Source organism: Cinclus cinclus, chromosome 14 (assembly GCF_963662255.1).
Source record: "Cinclus cinclus chromosome 14, bCinCin1.1, whole genome shotgun sequence".
In the NCBI taxonomy this organism is placed as follows: domain Eukaryota; kingdom Metazoa; phylum Chordata; class Aves; order Passeriformes; family Cinclidae; genus Cinclus; species Cinclus cinclus.
In genome coordinates, this window is record NC_085059.1 from 18,121,034 (window position 1) to 18,140,089 (window position 19,056).

Consider the following 19,056-nt stretch of genomic DNA (forward strand, 5'->3'; position numbering starts at 1 on the left):
GCACCCTGTATCTCCACGTTCAGCAGGATCCCAAATCTCCCGTTCCCACAATCGCGGAGGGATGGGACCCCACGGATCCACAAACACCTATTCGGGTAGGTACGTGGGACCTCCCACGGCAGCTCTGGCTCCGCCAGTGGAGCGCCGCCCTCCCCACCCACCCGTGCCTCAGTTTCCCCGGGGGCAGAGCAGGATGAACAAGCTCAGCCGCATCCCGGCAGCTTTGGCACCGATCCGTGCCTGGCTGTAAACACCGGGAAAGGTCCTCCGGAGTCCCCCCCGCTTCTTCCTCCCGCTCCACCACGAGGGACCCCTGCCGCACCCCCCTCCGCCAGGGATCGCCGGAGCCTTTGGATCGCCCCGACGGGGGTCGTCCGGGGGGCTCCGCCAGTCCCGGGCGGAGGGAGGGCGGCCCAGGTGCGACCACCCCGCAGTCTCACCTTGGGTCGGCGGAGCCATCGGCGGAGGGCAGCGGGCAGCATGGCGCGTCCCGCAGCTTTGCCGCCGCCCGGCTCCCCGCGCCCGCCGCTCGCCGACGGGGCGGGTCGGCACCGGGCACCGCCCGGGGGGCGGATCGGAGCGGTGTCCGCCCAGTCCCGGCACCGGGACGGCCCGTCCGCTCCTCGACGGACCGGTTCTCTGTGATGGGAAGGGTGAGGGTGCGTCTGCTGTGGGGCGGGATGGGTTTCACTGCCGGCTTTCCTTCCCGGTCTCGGTTCCTGCCTCAAATTCCGGACTAAATCCCCAGCTATCCTCCCCCGGTTCCTCTCTCCCTGCAGCCCAACCTTCCGGGGACAGGGACACGCCAGCTCTTCCCAAAGCCCCCCGAGCATTCCCGAAGTGATGTGGAACACCCACAGAATCACCCGCAGGCATCTTTACTGTGAAGGACATGGGGTTCAGAGCGGGGTAATGCAATGGGAAGGGGGTAAAGTGGCCCCTCGGTGGGACAAAGAGGAACCAAGTGGCCAAGAAGAGCTCCCCGGGAGTAGTCGGGGTGTTGGGTACAGCAAACTGCCCCGGCTGTGCCAAAGGACGTGTTTGCTCCCGACCTGGCACTGCTGGCCACAGGATGTGGGTGCCGATAATTCAGGTGGCTGAAAGCCTAATGGGGTGGATTCATGGGTAAAAAATCCGTGGAGGATGGGTGAACAAACACGGCAGCTGCACGTCCCTGGCTTCAGAAAGTCCCTGAGTCACAGCAGTGCCCAGGCTACGTGGGATGGGTGCAGGTGTGGGACTAGCCCCGGTGTTGGAGCTCCCTGTGTACCCCGCAGACTCCAGCTCTGTTTTCAGCTATGTCCTGGTTCCAATGGATGAGGATCCCTGTGCACACAGTGAGACTGGAGCCCTGCTTGTCCCACAGGTCCCTGCAGATCAGGGCACCACAATAAAAGAAGGACATAAAGCTATTAGAGAGTGTCCAAGGGAGGCTACAAAGAATCTAGCGGGGAAGTCATATGAAAAGCTGCTCGAGTCCCTTGGTCTGTTCAGTCTGGAGAAGAGGAGACTGAGGAGAGACTTCAGTATGGGCTGCAGCTTCCTCAGGAGGAGCAGCTGAGGGCAGCTCCAAGCTCTGCTCTCTCTGGTAGTAACAGGACCCGAGGGAATGGCTGGAGCTGTATCAGGGGAAGTTTAGGTAGGATATTAGGAAAAGGTTCTTTGCCCAGAGGGTGGTCGGGCACGAACAAGCTCCCTAGGGAAGTGGTCATGGCCCCAAGCCTGCCAGAGCTCCAGGAGCTCTTACGCACAGGGTGAGATTTTTGGGGTTGTCCTGTGCAATGCCAGGAATCGCAGAATCATAGAATAGTTTGGAAGTAACCTAAAAGATCACCTCGTTCCACCCCTCTGCCATGCACAGGGACACCTTCCACTAGACCAGGTCGCTCCAAACCCCGTCCAACCCAACCTGGCCTTGGACACCTCCAGGAATGGGGCAGACGCAGCTTCTCTGGGAACCCTGTGCCAGGGACCCACCACCCTCACAGGAAAGACTTTTTCCCTAATATCATATCTAATCTAATCTAATCTAATCTAATCTAATCTAATCTAATCTAATCTAATCTAATCTAATCTAATCTAATCTAATCCTGCTCTCCTTCAGTTTGAGCCCAAGGAGCTGTACTCCCATGATCCGGCTGGGGATACGATCGCGATGCATCCCCCCGATCACGACGGCGGCTTTAGGACCCGGGGGAGCCCCGGGGAGCAGGGGCGGGATTCGAACTCGCGGCGCTGACGCCACTCCTCCTGTCCGCCAGGGGGCGCAGCGCTGCCCTCTCGCAAGATGGCGGCGGCGGCTTCACCTCCCCGAGCGTTACTCCCCTCCCTCCCTCCCTCCTTCCCGCGGGCAGGGGCCGGACGGGCCGCGCCGCCATATTGGCTGTTGTCCTGGCTGCGGCGGGCTCGCCATGACTCGCCGGCGGAACAAGGCGGCAACGGCGGCGGCAGCGGCGCCAGGTGGCTCCGGGCCTCGCCGTGACAGGATGGCTGGTCCCGACGTCGGGCCTCCCCCGCCGCCACCACCACCGGAACCGCCCGCCCCGCCTGAGGTGGCGGCGGCGGCGGGCAGCGGCGGGGAGTCGGGCAGAGGCAGCGCACAGGTACCGGGGTAGCGCTGCGGCGGGTACGGGGCTGGCTCCGCGGGGGGGTTCTGCCTGAGCGTGAATGGGGCCCTGCCCCTTCCACCCCATCCCCCCCCCCGGGCCCTGTCTCATCCCCGCCCCGACCCCCGACTCGGAGCATCCCTGCGGATGGGGCTCGGAGCGTTCCCACAGCGCCCCGCGGGAGGGCCGAGCCCTGCCACAGCCCTGCCACAGCCCTGCCACAGCCCTGCCACTGGGCGATGGCAGGTGGCTCCAGCATCCTCATCCAGCGCGCTTCTCCCTGCTGGACACACCTGGCTGCCGCCACCTGCTCCGGGCTGCGGGCAGGGAGAAGGGGTTGGGCGCCGGGTGTGGATGTGCTGGGTGGATTGGGGATAGTCGTGGTGTCACCCGCCGTGGTGTCACCCGCCGTGGTGGCTGTGTCAGCTGGGACACGGGGTTGCCTGGTTGCTCCCCCCTTGCCGTGGGTGGGCAGAGGGGCTGTGCCCCCACTCTGATCTCCTTGGCCTCTGACCTTTGCTTCACCTTGAGCCTGCAGACGCCATCTGTTTGGTAGCAGCAGTTCAATGCACGGCTCATTGTGGCAGGACCCTGCTGCGCCGGCAGACAATGGGGGCCCCCTCACCCGCGCCACGCCGGGCTCGTCATGGCTGTCAGGGCTCCAACGAGCCCAAGGGCTGCAACCCAGCTCCTGCAGGGAAGCCCCAACCTGGCTGTGCCTGTGCGGGGAGAGCATGAAGCAGCACGGGGGGCTGCACTTCACCCTAGCGCATCGGCACCGCTGGCTGTGCAGAACAAAGGGGCGGGGGAGAGGGCTTGGGGCTCTTGGGTGACACAGTGGGGGCATCTTTGATGGACAAGGAGGGAGAGCTGAGGCTGCCAGACCCAACCTTCCCATCCCTCTGTGGGATTTCTGTTGGTCTTGCTTTGCCATGCAAGTCCTCTAAGTCTCACTGTACCAGAGGTGATGATGGGAGTTGCTGATGGCTTCCCAGCCTTTCTTGGTGGCAAGGCTGGCTCTTTGGCATGCTGTGATCTTCCCAGAAGTCCAAACACTCCCAAGCTGGCACATGGCAGGTTGGCAGCAGCTGGTCAGTCTGAGGCTGCTCTGCTCCAGAGGGAGAAGGTGCAATCCCACATGTAGCCTACAAGAATTTCCTTGGTTTGGTGTCAGCATCCTGAGGCCTCCTTCACTGCCTCATCTGCCCCACATCTGTGCCGGATCACACCTGGGTGATTCACAGTCTGTGTGTCCTTCCTCAGGTGCTGCCCACCACCAACCAGTCTGTGCAGACATGCTGCCTGCTCTGTCACCGGGAGCGCAAGGACTGGGGAGGGCCGTCCCACAATGGGCTGGTTTCCCCGGGCGAGAGGCTGCCACCAGACTTTGTGCCAACGCTCGTGCAGAACCTCCTGGGGGAAATGCCACTGTGGATCTGCCAGAGCTGCCGGAAGAGCGTGGAGGAGGAAGAGCGACGGGCGGTGCAGGAGCAGGCCCTGGCGGTACGCGGTTGTGGAGCTGGGGTTTGAAAGCCAGGGATGTAGCTGTGGGAATGTGGCACTGACCACCCTGTGGCACTGACTGGGTGTGTGGGTCCCATCCTCACTCTGAGTGTCCCAGACATCCCGGCATTCACTTCCCTGCCCAAGGCTGCCTTTAGCTCAGCTGGGACAGGCCCTGTTGTGGGAGTGTGTGGTGCTGTGGAGGCTCATCCAGCAGCCTGCCATGGCTTGGAGCTGCTGGGTTGGCTAGGCTGACAGTGCCACTGCTTTCCTGCCAGCCCTGCTTTGCTGTGTGTTGTGCCACGTCCCCCAGCCCCAGGGCTGTTCCCTTCATGACGTAGAGAGAGGCAGTGGCTGCCAGGGCAAGTGCCTGCCTGTGCATGGGGCTCAGGTAGAGGACTGCCTCCCGTCTGGCTTTATTTAACCCTGTCCTGGTGTGAGTGGGACCAGCACAGGCATGTGGCCCTTGGCATGGCCCAGCCTCTGTGAGCCAGGCTATGTTGGTGTTGGATGGAGGGGGTGTTTCTCACTCCCAAGGCAGTGACAGAAGTGGTTCACACGACTTGAAGCCCTGCAACAGTGGAGAGAGTGTTGGTGCTGACACCCTGGGGCCAAGGGTGTCCCCTCAGCCACTTCATTCTGTGTTTCCTTTGATAGGTCTCGTTATCCCACACATCCTGCAAGTCACAGTCTTGTGGGGGTGGCTCACACTCCTCTTCCTCCTCCTCTTCGTCTTCTTCCTCCTCGTGCCACGGGAACTCAGGGGACTGGGACCCCAGCTCATTTTTGTCTGCTCACAAGCTCTCGGGCCTCTGGAACTCGCAGCACACCAATGGGACCGTGCAGGGCAGCCCCCTTGGGACCCCTCCAGCTGCACTAGGTGAGTTGAAGCTGGCTGTGGGGTTGAGCACAGCTTTCTGCCCAGTTCTTAGGTGGTTCCCTTGTGGGTAAGGGTGAGCAGGCTGGGCCTCTGAATCTCAGTACCAGCAGCATAATTAGGCTCCTTTGAAAAAGGCAGGTGGTGCTGGGATTCAGCCCCAGCTCCACTTTTCCTTCCAGGCGAGAAGCACCCCAGCCTTGCTCTGTCTCCGGAGTGCACCAGCCAGGCATCGGCCATGGCACCGGGGCTGAAGGCATGTCCCTACAGCCACACGGCCTCTGCCACCTCCAGCAACGCCACCCCAGGCTCGCCTCTGCCTACCTCACTTGACTTCTGCAAGACGCTGCCGAAGCAGTTCAAAAGCTTGTGCCGGAGGGCCACCCCACCAGGTACTTGCCCAGGGACAGCATCAGCCACGCCCTCCCAGCCTGCTGCTCCAGAGCCTTTCCCCTTGCCCCATTCTCCATGGGGTAGGGCTGGATCCTGTAGGGGAGGCACACTAACCCCAAGGCCCTGTATGAGCAGGGATGGCTTCTATCCCAAGCACTCTGATGTCTGGGAGGAGAAACAGCTTGTTCAAAAGGTGGTGGGTGGCTCTGACCGTGGCCTTGGTCCATGCAGCACAGCCACTGTCTGACTGCCTCTACTCCTGCCTCTCTGCAGGTGAGGCCTTCCACTCCTCAGAGCATCATCAGCACTCCGACCTCACCGCTCCTCCCAACAGTCCCACCGGCCTCCCCTCCCAGCCACCGGCGCTGATCCCCTCCAAGCAGACACCTCCCCATCCAGGGCCCTTCAGCTCCCCACCGCACATCCCGCTGGGCACCTCCTCGCAGGCCGTGCTCTTCCCTGCTCCCAGCGCGCAGGCAGCAGCCCCCAAGCCAGTGTCCGAGTCCCCTCCGGCCAGCACGGCCTCACACAGCCCAGGGCCGTGCAAGAGTCCTCACTTGCCCCCTGCCAACGTGCCGCTGCTGAAGATGCCGCCACCGCTGTCAGGCTGTGCTCATCCCTGCAACGGGCACTGCAGCACTTCACTCATTCCTCCTCCTGCCTCCCACCAGCTGCCCAGCATAAACAGGTGAGTAGAGAAGCCCTGCCTGCTTCCAGCCTCTCCTTGTGGAGCCACGTGCCTTTTCTCCCGTCCCTGCCCGTGGATGTACTTTTCCCTGTGGAAGGGCTGACTGCCCTGACATGGTGATGCAGGAAGCTTCTCTCTTTGTGGGCCAGTTCCACTGATGCAGACTGAAGGTCTTTCTCTCCCAACGTGTGTTCCTCCTGCGCTTGTCCTTTGGTTCTGTGGTGCAGAAGAGGCTGTGCTTCCTCTCCAGCTAAAATACCCAAAGGATCATCCTGGTCAGCCAGCTGTTAGCCAACAGGACCTGTGTCAGTGAGACCTGTCAGGCAGCTGAGCAAAGGTCCTCGAGAAGGTGAAGCCTGTGGACTTGTTCTGCTCACCTGTTCTGGTCCTCTCTGGGCTGCCTGTGCCCTGGAAGAGAGCATATTGGTTCCTCTCTGCTAATTAGCTCTCTCTGTGGAGGGCCAGTCAGGTCCTGAGCTGTATCTTGAGGAATGATGCTGTGGGCTGTGCCCTGGCCTCCCTGTCTCTGAGCCTGTGCCCTTGTGAGCTGGACCTACCTCACGTGGGGATGTCTGGCAGCTGCATGGTCCCACTGTTCCTCACGTGTGCTACCTGCCACCCCCAGTGGGTACCACACCCTGCCGAGCTCTCAGCCCAGGGCCTGGATCGCTGGGGCTCTTCTGCAGCAGCCTCCTACTGGCCAGAGGCCCTGAGATTGCTGCTGCTGTGGGCTCCTCAGGCATCTTCCCCAGAAGAGGAGAGTGCAGCAGAGGGGGTTTGTCCTGAAAATCCTCCTGCTTGGGCACAAGCTTCTCCAGCAGGGTTGTTACTACATGCATAGTATGGGGCACTTTTTGAGATCCCTTAGTGCCTGCTCACCTCTCGCCCTTCTCCCCTTCTCCTCAGAGATCCCTCTTGCAAAGGGCACAAATTCTCAAATGGTACCAGCTGCCACCCGCCACAGCCCTGTGAGGCAGACGAAGGACTCGGGGAGGATGAGGACAGCAGCTCAGAGCGCAGTTCCTGCACCTCCTCCTCCACCAACCAGAAAGATGGGAAGTTCTGCGACTGCTGCTACTGTGAGTTCTTCGGCCACAACGCGGTGAGTGAGGGGCTGGTCTGCAGCCACCCCTGGTCCTTGCTCTATGTGGGGAGACATCAGTCGGTCCCTTTGCCCAGAGTGTGGAGGTGGGCAGGTCTGGCCATGGCTGTTTTCTGCAGGCACGTACATCCCCCACTTCCTTTCTACCCTGCTTCATCAGCCTGCTGGTCCCTTGCTCCTGACTCGCAGCCACCTGCCCAGCCCCAGGGCTCGGAGCAGCCGGCCAAGCCCTGTGGCTTCATGGTGGAAGAGCTCAGTAGGGCTGTGCTGACTTGTCTTGCTGAGACTGCAGGGAAGGGAGTGGCTGGAAGGTCATGAGGGGCTGTTGGGGGAGACTGGGCTGCCTGCCCCTCATGCTGGCTGTTGCCTGGCTGACAGCACTCGCCTTCCACAGCCCCCGGCCGCTCCCACGAGCCGCAACTACGCTGAGATCCGAGAGAAGTTGCGTTCTCGCCTCACCAAGAGAAAAGAGGAGCTGCCACAGAAACTAGGGCACAATAGCAGCTCAGGGGAGCCTGCTGTGGACCACCGCAATGTGGACGAGCTGCTGGACTACATCAACAGCACAGAGCCCAAGCCCTTGAACAGTGCCAAGGCGGCCAAGCGGGCACGGCACAAGCAGAAGAAGAAGGTGAGGGTGGGCAGAGGCTGGGGCTGCAGGAGGAGGGCCTGGCGGGGCTGTGCTGTTGGCTGGCAGGGCTTTTCCTTCTCTCCCTTGCTGGCAGGGCTTTTCCTTCTCTCCCTTGCATCCATTTGGGTTCTTGAATTCTGTGTCACTCTTTGCCCAAGGTGGCAGCAGTGCTTGGCCCCATGTAGGACTCCCCCTGCCTCTGTTCGTGCAGAGGGTGGCCCAGCCTTCCTGGGTGCTTTGGGCTGCACTGTCCAGTCCGCTCCATGCCACATTCTGACACCGTGCATCTCTGGTAGAGAAAGGCAGTGCCATGATGGCTCTTTCTGGTGCCTGTTGCCCAGAGCAGCATCACGTGTGCTGTGTCCAGCTGTTGCACTGTTCATGAGGGACATGTGACAGTTTAGGAGCTGTGAGACATGTGGCGTGGCTGTGCTGAGCAGCTGCCCTTGGGTTTGCTGTCAGGCAAAGCTGGAGCAAAGCTCTGTGTCCTGCACCCGTGGTTCTGTGGCCCAGCCTAAATGATCCTCATTGCACCTGTGTTGCAGGAAAAGGAGAAAGCCCAGCTGGAGGCGGAAGCCCAGAAGCGGGCAGAGCGTGCCCCTGCAGCCAGCCAGGCCAGGGAGCCAGCTGAGGAGAAGCTGCTGGAGTGGCCAGAGCTGGAGCTGGAGCGGGTGAACAGCTTCCTCAGCAGCCGGCTGCAGGAGATCAAGAACACCATCAAGGACTCCATCCGGGCCAGTTTCAGTGTCTATGACCTCAACCTGGATGTCAATGACTTCCCCAAAAAGGCAGCTGTCCTGGAGCAGAAGAACCTGCTCTCCAACCTCAACGGGTCTTCTGACCTTCAGGACATAGACCTGGCGCTGGCCCCACTCAGCTTGGGCCCTGCCAAGAGCCACACACTGCTGCGAGGTGAACTGGGCCCCCGATGGGGCGAGGGGCCGGGGGAGCCCCCGCCAGCCCCACCGGCCGAGAACGGTGTGGTGAAACGCCTCAGCGCCGTGCCCAGCCTGTCCCGCATGATCTGGGTGCAGTCCAAGGCTGCGGACTCTGCTGCAGATGGCAATGGGCTGTGCCCGGAGCCCAAGGAGGGACCACAGCCCAAGGGGCTGGAGCCACCAGAGTCCCTGCCCACGGGGAGCCGGCAGCGGAAGAACAAGCGGCAGAACGGGCAGGCAAAGAAAGGAGAGGGCAGCACGCCTGTGTCCAGCAGCCAGGCCCGGCTGGAGAGCCCTGGTGTGAAGGGGCAGGTGCTGGGAACCAAGCACCCTTCCAAAGCCAGTGCCCTGGAGCCACAGCGGGCGAGCGGCTGTGCCGAGCCTGGGGAGAGCGGAAAGGGGCAGCCTTGGGGCTGCAGCGGTGCTGCCAGGGTGGAGAAGGAGAGAACCAGTGAGTGGAAAGGCCGGAGGGGAGAGGGAAAAGTGGAGCTGCCAGAGCTGGCGCCACAGCAGCCACCTGCCCTGGCCACCCACCTTGCCCTTGGGGGCTCTCCCCAGCCCAAGGGTAAGAGCAGGAAGAGCCGAAACAAGGTGGAGAAATCCAATACCTCGATTGGTGAGTGCTGGGAGCACCGCTCTGTGCCACCATCCTCTTGGTGGCCCCTTGCCCTGCTGACAGCCCTTCCCTGCCCTGCAGCGCTGACCCTCTCCTCTGCTTTCCCAGATGATGTGTTCCTGCCCAAGGACCTGGATGGGGCAGAGATGGACGAGACTGACAGAGAAGTGGAGTATTTCAAAAGGTGAGGGGGGAGCCCTGCTGGGTTGATCTCTGCCAGCAGGGCTGGAGGCATGAAGGGGCTGGGAGCTGACTGGGGTGGGGGTCACAGAAGGGCAGGAGGTCCCGATGGGCTGGGGCTGACCGGGGCTGTCCTCTCCCTGTCAGGTTCTGCCTGGACTCGGCCAAGCAGACGCGGCAGAAGGTGGCCGTGAACTGGACCAACTTCACCCTGAAGAAAACCACTTCCAGCGCAGCCCAGTGAGGTGTGGAGGGGCCACCCCCACCCACCCACGGCCGCTCACTTCTCCTCACTGTGCCCCCCGCCTCACCTTGGTGGGGTCCCCTCCTTCACGGGGGGCCCCGGTGCTCTCCTGCCCCGCGGGGACCCCCGGGGCTCCCTCCATCCTCCTGCCCCTCCCCGCGGGGTGATCCCGGCCGTCCCGTCCCCCTCTCCGCGGGCACGCGGCTCCTCGTGCCGCGGGGAAGGACCGTGCTGGACCCAATAAAGAACTTTTTAATTTTTTATTTTATTTAAACCCCGGTGTCTGCTGCTTTCTGCCGCGCCGGCGAAACTGGGGGACGGGAGGATGGGGGAGCGGGGGGATGGGACTGTACAACATAATCTGCGCAGGTTTGGCCGCCGCGGGGACCCGTCGTGCCGAGTCGCAGCTCCCGCCCAGAGGCGCGCTCTGCGCGTTGCTAGGCGATGGCGCTTTGCGGAGATGACGCAACTTCCTGAATCTCTTCCGGGAAGGAGCCATGGAGGCCGTGGCGGAGCGGAAGGTGGGAGCGGGCCCGGTCCCCGGTACCACCCGCTCTGCGCTCCCGGTGCCGCCCCGGGCTCCCCTCACCGCGTGTCTTCCCACAGAGGCAGCGCGAGGATCCGGCGGACACGTCCGACCTGTCCGGAGAGGATGATGATGACTACGTGCCGTACGTGCCCGTCAAGCAGCGCAAGCAGCAGATGGTAATGGGGTAACGGGGCTGGCCGGGGAGGGCTCCGAGCGGCCCTCCCGCCGCGAGGCCGCTCACTCCATCTGAATCTGTGTCCTTCCAGCTGCAGAAGCTGCTGCAGATGCGGCGGAAGGTGGTATCGGAGGAGGAGCAGCGGGACAGCGGTAGCGAGCAGCGCGGGGACGAGGATGATATCCCGCTGGGGCCCCAGTCCAACATCAGTCTACTGGACCAGCACCAGCACCTCAAAGAGAAGGCAGAAGGTAAGGGAGGAGCTGGTGGCGGGACTGGGTGGCTTTCGGGGGACAGCAAACACCCTCATTATTTCTTGGCTCTCCCCCAGCTCGAAAGGAGTCAGCCAAGGAGAAGCAGCTGAAGGAGGAAGAGAAAATCCTTGAGAGCGTGGCAGAGGGCCGAGGTGAGTGGGAGCTCTGTGTCTCAGATCTGTCTCCAGAGCTCCCAGGGCAGCAGGAGAGCTGTTCCCTGCCGTGGGAATCCTCAGGGGTGGGACTGGAGGTGACAGTGGGTCCCTTCAGTTGCCTGGCTTAGCTGAGACATGGCTGTAACAGGACTTTGGGCACAGCAGCACTTGTTGTTCCTGTGCTGCTTCTCCTCTTCTGTCTGCAGACATAATCTCCCAAACTGTTTGTCCAAGTAGCTCTCAGTGAGGTTGATGTGGATGTGGAGAGTTTGCTCTAACTGATGATATTTGTTCCTGCAGCTCTGATGTCGGTGAAGGAGATGGCCAAGGGCATCACCTACGATGACCCAATCAAAACCAGGTAAGTTTCACAGCACAACTCAGAAGCTGTCCTTCTGAAAACATCACTTTATCATGGCTGAAGAGAACTAAAAGCCACAGAGTCTTGAAGGAGCAGTGTGGCTCTGCAGCCTCTTGCTTGAATGATTGACTTTGTCATTATCTGTAAAATCAAATGCTGTTGAGTCACATTGGATGTTGTTTTATATACAGTAAAGCTTGATAAAGGACATTTATGTTAAACTGGAAGGCCTGAGGGTTGGTCTTCAGGTCTGGGATGTCACTAGAGGAGCTGGAGAAGGAGTCTAGAGGAGCCTTTGGAGTCAGTGATGCTTGAGGCAGCATTGTCAAGGTGGTGGTTGATCAAAGATTGGACTCAATGTTCTCAGAGGTCTTTTCCATCTTCAGTGATTCTGAGGCAGTGTCAGGGAGAGGATTGAGGTGTGTCCAGACATTTTTGGCATGCTCCATCCACCATCCATAGGCTGTTCTCAGCTGTTAGCTTAGCACTTTTCACTGAGATTTGGGGAAGGGTTTAATGCATGAAACTGGCTCAGATCTGCTCCTGCGCTCACTCTATGGAGCCCCTTGGGGTTACCTGTTTTATCTGGGGTGGATATTGGAGCCTAACAGAGAACTCCCCTGAATTCCTCCATGGGAGCTGATGGTTCTGGAGCCTTGGCCTCATTCTGCACCATGACCTGTTTTGTTGCTTTCACAGCTGGAGAGCCCCTCGCTACATCCTAGGCATGTCGGAGGCACGGCACGACCGTGTACGCAAGAAGTACCACATCCTGGTGGAGGGGGAGGGCATACCACCCCCCATCAAGAGCTTCAAGGAGATGAAGTTCCCAGCAGGTAGTCTAGGAGAGGAGCCTGGAAGGGATCCCACCTTTTTTCTGGCTGTTGACCTGAGGGGTGTTTGTCACTCGTGGAAGAGCTGCTGCTGGGTCCTGGGTGGGAAAACAGGGGAAACAGTTCAGGTCATGAATATGCTTTGTCCCTTGTTTTCTGACAGCTATTCTGAGAGGCCTGAAGAAAAAAGGAATTCAGCAACCAACACCCATACAGATCCAAGGCATCCCCACAATGTGAGTGCTCTATCCCATTCCAGAGTACAGAATGGTTGCTCCCACAGCTCACTCAGGGGTGCGGACTGGGTGCTCTTCCCTGGTGACAGATGCACCCTGTCACCTTGCTTAGCCCTGGAGGTTTGAGCTGTTCCATGATGTTCCTCCTCTCCTCCTGCCCCATTTCTCTGGCAGCCTCTCAGGAAGGGATATGATTGGCATTGCATTCACTGGCTCTGGGAAGACTTTAGTGTTCACCCTCCCAGTGATCATGTTCTGCCTGGAGCAGGAGAAGAGACTGCCATTCTCTAAGCGAGAGGGACCCTATGGACTCATCATCTGTCCCTCGGTGAGTGCTGGGAGGAGGCTGTGATTGACTTGCAGTGGCAATCCTAAATTCTGCCTGCACATAGGTGTAGGAATGAGCTGGTTTTGTCTCTGTAGCGGGAGCTGGCCCGGCAGACCCATGGCATCCTGGAGTACTACTGTCGTCTGCTGCAGGAGGATGGGCTGCCTCCGCTGCGCTGCGCCCTCTGCATCGGGGGCATGTCTGTCAAGGAACAGATGGAGACCATCAAACAGTAAGAGCTTCTGGGGGAGTCCATGGAGCTGGAGATGCTCTGCTTTCTGGCAGGGGGCTAAGGAATGGCACCCTGGCTTCAGGACAGCATAGGGGTGAAAGTGGTGTGCCAGGGAGGTGTCCTGCATGGGGCAGGAATGCTGAGGGCCTGACTGTGGCATCCTCTAACCCCACAGTGGGGTGCACATGATGGTGGCAACCCCTGGGCGCCTGATGGACCTGCTGCAGAAGAAGATGGTGAGCCTGGACATCTGCCGGTACCTGGCCTTGGATGAGGCTGACAGAATGATTGATATGGGCTTTGAGGGGGACATCCGTACCATCTTCTCCTACTTCAAGGTACTGAACTGCCACGACAGGAGCACCCTGAAGCTCAGTCCTGCATATGCCAGGTTGGGTGAGTGCTAGAGGCTTCTTCCCTGTGCAGGGACAGCGGCAAACCCTCCTCTTCAGTGCCACAATGCCCAAGAAGATTCAGAACTTTGCCAAGAGTGCCCTGGTGAAGCCCATCACCATTAATGTTGGGCGAGCGGGTGCTGCCAGCCTGGATGTTGTGCAGGTGAGGTATTTGGGTGCTCCCTCGTGCCTGTGTGGGAGGCCAAAAACATTCTTGAGGGCACTTAATTCCTTCCTCTGCCAGGGAGCTGGGGTTTGTGGCCCTCCTTCCCAGCTGGGTAAGGGATACCAAGCCGTGGCAGTTTCTCTGCTGCTTAACCCATGTCTCTGCTTTTTCCTAGGAAGTAGAGTATGTGAAAGAGGAAGCCAAGATGGTGTACCTGTTGGAATGCCTGCAGAAGACCCCTCCACCTGTGAGTATGCTAGGGACAATGTGGTCACACTGGGGCATGAGGGGAGTTGGCAGGGGGGACCCCCTATGCCGAGTAGGCCATGCTTACGTATGAGCAGGTCCTGGGACCAGCAGTTTTGTGTGCTCTGCTTAATAAGAGGGAATGGGCTTCCCTAGGGTGCTATGCTGGTGCCAGCCTGCAGAAAGGGCTCTGATATGATGCCTGTGCTGCTGGCAGGTGTTGATCTTCGCAGAGAAGAAGGCAGATGTTGATGCAATCCATGAGTACCTGCTGCTCAAGGGTGTGGAAGCTGTGGCCATCCATGGAGGGAAAGGTCAGTGAGGGTCCCCGAGAGGCCTGGGCTCCTGGTATGACCCCACTCCTGCAAGGAACCTGTGTAGCCATGGAAGGTGCCAGCCTGGAGCAGTTGTTGATGGTATGAGGAAGGGCTGTGGCAGTGTCTGGAGTGAGCTCCACGTTGTATATAGCAAGTATAAACACAGTGCAGGTCCCTGTGGGATGTAGAGGCCCCTCTGCACCCTCATTAGGAGAAAGGCCACCTGAGGAAGTGATGCTTGGCTTTGATGCCATAGTGTTTGTTGCAGTAGGTAGGGTTGGGAGGTCTGTCCTCGCTGATCTTCTCTGCTGGGCCTTTGCAGATCAGGAAGAACGGACAAAAGCCATTGAGGCCTTCAGGGATGGGAAGAAGGATGTCCTGGTTGCCACTGACGTTGCTTCCAAGGGCCTGGACTTCCCAGCCATCCAGCACGTCATCAACTATGACATGCCAGAGGAGATTGAGAACTATGGTAGGCACTGGGCCTTGTGGGAGGGGTCTGGAGGCCAGCAAGGCTTTGTGCCTGCCTCTGCAGTATCTTGGGGCAGGGATGGTGTGTCACACTGTGCTCACCTGGGGCTCGTCCTGTCCCTGTTTCCACAGTTCACCGCATCGGGCGTACAGGCCGTTCAGGCAACACCGGCATTGCCACTACCTTCATCAACAAGGCCTGTGGTGAGGAACAGCACAGGGCTGGGGGCTGCAGGAGGCAGCTGGGCAGTGGCAAGGGGTGTGTTCTGAGCAAGCAGGATGGCTTTGCCTGACCTGTGTCTCTGTCCCCAGACGAGTCAGTGTTGATGGACTTGAAGGCTCTGCTCCTGGAGGCAAAGCAGAAGGTGCCTCCTGTGCTCCAGGTGCTGCACTGTGGGGATGAGACCATGCTGGACATCGGAGGTGAGAGAACCCAGGTTGACACAGGGACCCCCACGGGGCTGCTGCAAAATCTGAGCTCCAGACGGGACCCTTCAGCTCCCAGCACCACAGCATTGGGGAGACACTGGTGTAGCCCCTTTGCTCTGGCATGGCACTCTGCTGTCCTGGCCTTGACCCCATCCCTCCTGTTGCAGGTGAGCGGGGCTGTGCCTTCTGTGGCGGCCTGGGCCATCGCATCACGGACTGCCCCAAGCTGGAGGCGATGCAGACCAAGCAAGTCAGCAACATTGGCCGCAAGGACTACCTGGCCCACAGCTCTATGGACTTCTAGCCTGGAGAGTGTGCTGCCCCTGGATGGGCCTGGGTTCCCTTTCAGCCCAGGGACCTGTCTTGCACTGCTGTGGCCCCTTTTCCAGAATTTTGGTCACTGGGACTATTGGCAGGTCAGCCTGACAAAGCTCCTGCCCCGGAAGGAAATGTATGGAGCTGTGCTGCAACAGCTCATTACATCAGCGGTGTGTTGGGCAAGCAGGTAGCAGTGCCTCAGGGCAAGAGAAAGCCCCAGGTGGGGTGACTGGTCTGGCCAGCTGCCTGCTGTCTCTGCCAACCCCCTGCAGTGGTGAGGTCAGGTTCTTCTGTTGCTCCTCATAAATCCACCCAGATTCTCTGGGTCCATCTCCCTCACCTGGATTAGTGCATTCTCAGCAGATGTCTGTTCCCATCTCCCCACACATGCTGGGAGGATGCAGCCAGGGTGAGGTGGAGTGTGCTATGCTCATGTCAGGCGCTCCCCGAGGTGCTTCCTGTGCTCTGCCCCCGCGTTCTGCCCCACTGCCCTGCTGTGAGGAGGAGGGCAGATGCATGGACACCTCCTATAGCCCAGCCTCTGTCCCCCATCCCCACACCCCAAAAAGGGGAAGTCTCTGACAAGGAAGTCTGCCCCATGCTTTTCCTTCAACTGCAGCAGTCACATTTTCTCTGCTGCGGGTAGCACGAGTCCCTGATCCTTGCGCTGGCTGCCAGGGTGAACTGGGCCCATGGAGAGACCAGTGAAGGATGGGATCCTCTATGTGCAGCACACCAAATTTGGAAAGGTAAAGGGTGGATTTGGGGTTGGTAGAGGGTTGTTGCCCTGATTTGTCATGATGCCGGGCCTGGGGCTGGGCCCTCAGCAGCCTGGAAAGGGGCAACTGGAGCCAGACCCATTGGAGCTGCCCTTGGGGGAGCCCTGGGCTCAACAGCCCTATAAATGGGGCTTTCCCTTGTGGCTGAGGGGACTCATCTGTGTGGGCACCCACTCTGGCTTGCCCATGTATTGGGTCCTCGCTTGGTCACCATGTGAGTCGCAATGGAAAAATAAACTTGCGTTAACGTTGTGCATCTCCAGCGTGTGTGTGTGTGTGTGTGTGTGTGTGTGTGTGTGTGTGTATGGGAGCAGGCCCCTGGGGCAGCACGTGGGATGTGTTCCCGTGCCCTCCATTGCCTGGCCCTCGGGGCCAGCACCATCTGCCAACACCCTCATGGCTTGGGCTGCTCCTCTGAGCTTGGAGGGGGCACTGAGCGCCGCAGCCCTCAGGGCAGGGTGTGGGTTATAGCGAGAGTACCCGAGGTTGGGCCAGCTCCAGGGAGGTGTCACGTGTTGGTGAGGTAGGTCCTGCTGGCACACTAGTTACACCATAGCAGGGTGGTCATGTCCACCGTGGAGATCTCAGTGGATGTGTGAGGCTTCAATCACACTCTGACCTCCCTGCTGAACAAGAACAAAGCCCTGGAAGTGCAGCAGGCAGCTCTGTGTGTGAGGAGCTGGTGCCCTGCCATGGAGGAGGCAGGTGGGCTGGGGGTGGTGGGTATTTTGGGTGCTTGGCCGCATCTGGTTCCTGCAGGGTGGAGGCTCTGCTGCACTTTTGAGGTACACGATGGCACACGCCCCCGCTATCCCATGACAGACTGGGAAAGTGCTGGTGCTGCAGAGGCTCCCCTGGGAGGAAGCGGGCTGCTCAGCAGATGTGGGGCTGCCAGCAGGAGCCTCAGCAGCTCAAATTGGCTTTAATTTGCATCAGGGTCTGTCCTGAGAACAGCTTGAGAGCTCAGTTGCAGGTTGACAAGCCAGCACTTGCAGCAGGGAACAAAGAGCAGGACCTGGTGCTCAGGGAGTGGGGAGTGAGTGTGACTCACTCAGTGAGCCATGCCAAGCCGGCTCGGGGCAAGGCCCCCCTCAGCCCAGCTTTGGGCCTGCCCTGCCCTACAGTTCAGGGGGCTGTGCTGGCCCGTTCTTTGTGTCCTCCAACAGCATTTGGCCGTTTCAGGCTGGGACTCCCCTATGCCCCTCATGCCCTGTATGGCTCTCCACCAGCACTACTGGCCCTGTGTGGAGGGCTGTGCTGCCAGATGCAGCGGCCAGCTCTTCACTGACTCGTTTTTTTTTCCCCTGCCTTTCCCCTTTCCATGCATTAGAGGTCCTGGAGGAAGATGCGAGCCCAGCTGTTCGCCGCCAGCCCATCTGGCGTGGCCCGCATGGAGAAGTTTGATGTGCGGGATGATGGCACGATCCCAGAGAAGATGTCCTTGCAGCGGTGTGCCCGCCGGGTGATTCGCCTCTCTGACTGTGTCTCTGTGGGCCCAGCAGGCACACAGAGCTGTCCCAAAGCCACCGCTGCCTTCTACCTCACCACCACAGAGAAAAGCTATGTGCTGGCAGCCGAGCAGCGTGATGAATGGATCACCCAGCTCTGCCAGCTGGCCTTCCAGGTACCAAGGGGTCTGGCAGAGCCTAGAGCCCTACTTGGGTGAGCTGGGAAGCTCCAGGGCAGGCAAGGGATTTGTGCCCCCAACCCCCCTCCACCAAAAAAATCCCAGGTCATACTCATATCCCTTTGTTTCAGGGTGCAAAAGAGACAGTGCCAAGTAGTGCCAGGACCCAGCCTGGCTCCGTTGTCCCCATGGAGGAGAACTCCCTCTACTCATCCTGGCAGGACTGTATGTGTAGGGGTGGTGAATAGGGCTGGGGTGGGCTACAGCTCAGTGCTGCAGTGCTGACCCTTGGCTTGTTTGGCTCCTGCAGTGACTGAATTCTTGGTGCTGGTGGTCCAGACAGACGCAGCCACCCGCTGTGGGCTGCACGGGCACTACCTGCTCTCGGCCCTTCCCCAGAGCCTGACACTGAAGGACCCCCAGTCCCATCAGCCCCTGCTCACCTGGCCCTACCCCTTCCTTCGCAAGTTTGGCCAGGATCAGGTGAGTCCCCCGCTCCCTTCCTTTTGGGCTGTTGCCTGCTCAGGGTGGGCGGCAGCCCCTCACCCTCCCCTCTGACCCTGCAGGCTGTCTTCTCCTTTGAGGCCGGCCGCCGCAGTGATTCCGGCGAGGGCACTTTCACCTTCAGCACCCCACGGGCCCCTGAGCTCTGCCGGGCTGTGGCTGCTGCCATTGCCTGCCAGCAGAAGGGCAAGGACACCCCGGACCCCAGACTCTTCTGTGTCTCAGACCCCCAGCTCTTTGCACAGGGTCTTGAGCCCCAGCCCTGGGAGCCTGGGAATGAGGATCCCCAGCCCAGTCTAGCCCTGGGGGGGACACAGCCTGCCTCTCACCCCCCTGCCAACCCCATCCGCTTCAACCCACCAGAGCCAGAAGGCTCGTGCCCCATTGTCTATGCCTCCATTGCCCGGGGCCAGCAGCCCCTCTTTGTGCCAGGACAGCCAGGCTCTGGTGAGCCATGGGCTGTGGGGAAGCTGTTCCCTGAGCATCTCTACGAGAACATCTTCACTGCAGAACCACATCCATCTGGGGCCCAAGAAGAGGAGGAGGAAGGGCAGTGGGAGCTGGGCTGCCGAGAGGCCCCCGAGGGCCACAGCAGTGAGGGGGGGCCCCTCTATGACAACAGGGCCGCCATGGCCCAGAGCACCCGGGCCACAGGCTGGGGACGCAGAGGGCAGGAGGCGCTGTCAGGGCGCTCGGGGCACAAACCTCACAGCCTTCGGGCCAAGCTGGTGCGGCTGCTGAGCCGGGAGAGCCCCGGAGCGCGGGACTGGGCTTGATGTGGCCGGTGCCAGTCGGTCAATAAAGGCCTTTCAATCAGGTCAATAAAGACTCGGCTCCGCCGCTGCTGTGGGGAGTGAGGGGGCGGGTGGGGGCAGCTCGAGCCTCCCCGCTAGGGGGCACCGCCGTGCCCGCCCCGACAGGCA

At 60.3% G+C, this 19,056-nt stretch overlaps 3 protein-coding genes across 3 annotated transcripts; all 3 read left to right on the forward strand.

The window, feature by feature from the left end:
- The first annotated feature begins 2,446 nt into the window (after window positions 1–2,446).
- FAM193B (family with sequence similarity 193 member B) lies at window positions 2,447–10,011 on the forward strand. Its single transcript, XM_062501870.1, has 9 exons — window positions 2,447–2,603; window positions 3,870–4,109; window positions 4,767–4,989; window positions 5,653–6,067; window positions 6,974–7,169; window positions 7,564–7,800; window positions 8,346–9,354; window positions 9,463–9,538; window positions 9,682–10,011. The coding sequence occupies exons 1-9, from the start codon at window positions 2,487–2,489 to the stop codon at window positions 9,776–9,778; spliced, it is 2,610 nt and encodes an 869-aa protein (XP_062357854.1). The 5' UTR covers window positions 2,447–2,486; the 3' UTR covers window positions 9,779–10,011.
- Window positions 10,012–10,181: 170 nt separating this feature from the next.
- DDX41 (DEAD-box helicase 41) lies at window positions 10,182–16,253 on the forward strand. The gene is made up of 17 exons (XM_062501871.1): window positions 10,182–10,299; window positions 10,385–10,483; window positions 10,574–10,733; window positions 10,814–10,888; window positions 11,192–11,252; window positions 11,952–12,088; window positions 12,249–12,321; window positions 12,496–12,649; window positions 12,745–12,881; window positions 13,057–13,219; window positions 13,308–13,439; window positions 13,618–13,689; window positions 13,906–14,002; window positions 14,328–14,477; window positions 14,609–14,680; window positions 14,789–14,899; window positions 15,073–16,253. Exons 1-17 carry the CDS (start codon window positions 10,276–10,278, stop codon window positions 15,207–15,209), a joined length of 1,854 nt encoding a protein of 617 aa, XP_062357855.1. The 5' UTR covers window positions 10,182–10,275; the 3' UTR covers window positions 15,210–16,253.
- Window positions 15,908–18,910, forward strand: DOK3 (docking protein 3). The gene is made up of 5 exons (XM_062501872.1): window positions 15,908–15,972; window positions 17,333–17,626; window positions 17,761–17,854; window positions 17,940–18,112; window positions 18,196–18,910. The coding sequence occupies exons 1-5, from the start codon at window positions 15,916–15,918 to the stop codon at window positions 18,907–18,909; spliced, it is 1,332 nt and encodes a 443-aa protein (XP_062357856.1). The 5' UTR covers window positions 15,908–15,915; the 3' UTR covers window position 18,910.
- Window positions 18,911–19,056: the final 146 nt, after the last annotated feature.